General features: G+C 37.7%; 1 protein-coding gene across 1 annotated transcript in view; it reads left to right on the top strand.

Annotated features, from left to right (window-relative positions):
* LOC106880759 (cytochrome P450 3A8) overlaps positions 1-1,529 on the top strand; it is a 55,316-nt gene that overhangs the window by 31,861 nt on the left and 21,926 nt on the right. The window contains exon 5 of the mRNA XM_014930857.2: positions 893-1,009. Coding sequence (XP_014786343.1) covers positions 893-1,009 — 117 coding nt within the window. The remainder of the gene's footprint in view (positions 1-892; positions 1,010-1,529) is intronic.

Below are 1,529 nucleotides of genomic sequence, written 5' to 3'. Positions count from 1 at the left end.
GTAACTGCTACTTATTTAATCGACCCTGAAAGGATGAAAGGCAAAGTCGACCTCAGCGGAATTTGAACTCAGAACGTAACAGCTGACGAAATACCGCTAAGCATTTCGCCCGGCATGCTAACGTTTCTGCCAGCTCGCCGCCTTTGCAAACCATTTTGCAAACCAAGTTTCCTATCATCAACTTTACAAAGTTTAATATTCTGTAATGCACTTGTAATCCATGTGTGTGTGGGGGGGGGGGGGGTTATGGTCTACTATAACTACAATAATCAAGGAAGCTTAAAAGTGCCTCTTCTAAAAAGAGTTTCAGACTTCTGGAATGCCCCATGTGTATAAAATATGCTCCGAGTCCCAAAAGCTGTACTGAAAGATCCAAGAAAAGAGGGTTAGGGTCTCATTTAACAGCAAAGACCAAGTGAGTTGAGTAACCAGAAGCCACTTTTCTAAAGCAAAGTATTCCTAGAACTACATTATCTAATGTGCCCTACATTTTCAAAAATCTTACAACACATGTTTTGAGGAATATTTGACTGCTATTTTTACAAGGTCTCAAACTACTGTATGGAGGTCTCTATCAACTTGTCGAAATATTTGTTAATAATTTGAGATAGTAGGCAGTGAGCTGACGCAAACATCATCATGCCAGACAGAATACTTAACAGCATTTTGTCTATCTTTACATTCTGAGTTCAAATTCCACCAGGCTCAACTTTATTTTTTATCCTTTTGGGATCGATAAAATAAGCACCAGTTGAACATTGGGTGGATTGATGTAATTGACCCCTCCCCAAAATTGCTGGCCTTGCGCTAAAATTTGAAATCGATAATTTGAGATAATGCATTTTTTTATTTCTCTTTTTCTCTCTTTTACTTTTTTCAAATTTCCTTTCAGAAAATTGTTCCTATAGATGGCCTTTCCAAGAAAATGATTCTTAATGCCAAAAATGAACATTGGAAATTCTTGAGGACAATGCTATCACCGAATTTTTCGGCCAAAAAGCTAAAAGAGGTATATTTTATGTATATAATCTATGTACGTGATCAGCTTCCATACATATGCACATACATTCTTTATTATTTATTTTTTACTTGTTTCAGTCATGAGACTACAGCCATGCTGGAGCACCACCTCAAAGAACTTTTAGTCAAATGAATCAACCCTAGCACTTTCTTTTATTGCCAAGTATTTAAACATAGAGGGGACAAACAAGAACAGACAAATGGATTAAGTCAATTATATCGACCCCAGTGCGTAACTGGTACTTAAATTATCGATCCCGAAAGGATGAAAGGCAAAGTTGACCTCGGTGGAATTTGAACTCAGAACGTAGCAGCAGACGAAATACCACTAAGCATTTTGCCTGGCGTGCTACCATTTCTGCCAGCGTGCTGCCTTAGAACTTATTCTGTCAGTCTCTTTTGCCGAAACACTAAGTTACAGGGACATAAACACACCAACATAGGTTGTCAAGCGATGGTGAAGGGACAAAAACAGATAAACATCTAAACACATACATACATATATATAT

This window comes from Octopus bimaculoides, chromosome 26 (assembly GCF_001194135.2).
Source record: "Octopus bimaculoides isolate UCB-OBI-ISO-001 chromosome 26, ASM119413v2, whole genome shotgun sequence".
In the NCBI taxonomy this organism is placed as follows: domain Eukaryota; kingdom Metazoa; phylum Mollusca; class Cephalopoda; order Octopoda; family Octopodidae; genus Octopus; species Octopus bimaculoides.
Note: the sequence above shows the minus strand (reverse complement) of the source record. Positions and strands in the feature narration are given on the sequence as shown.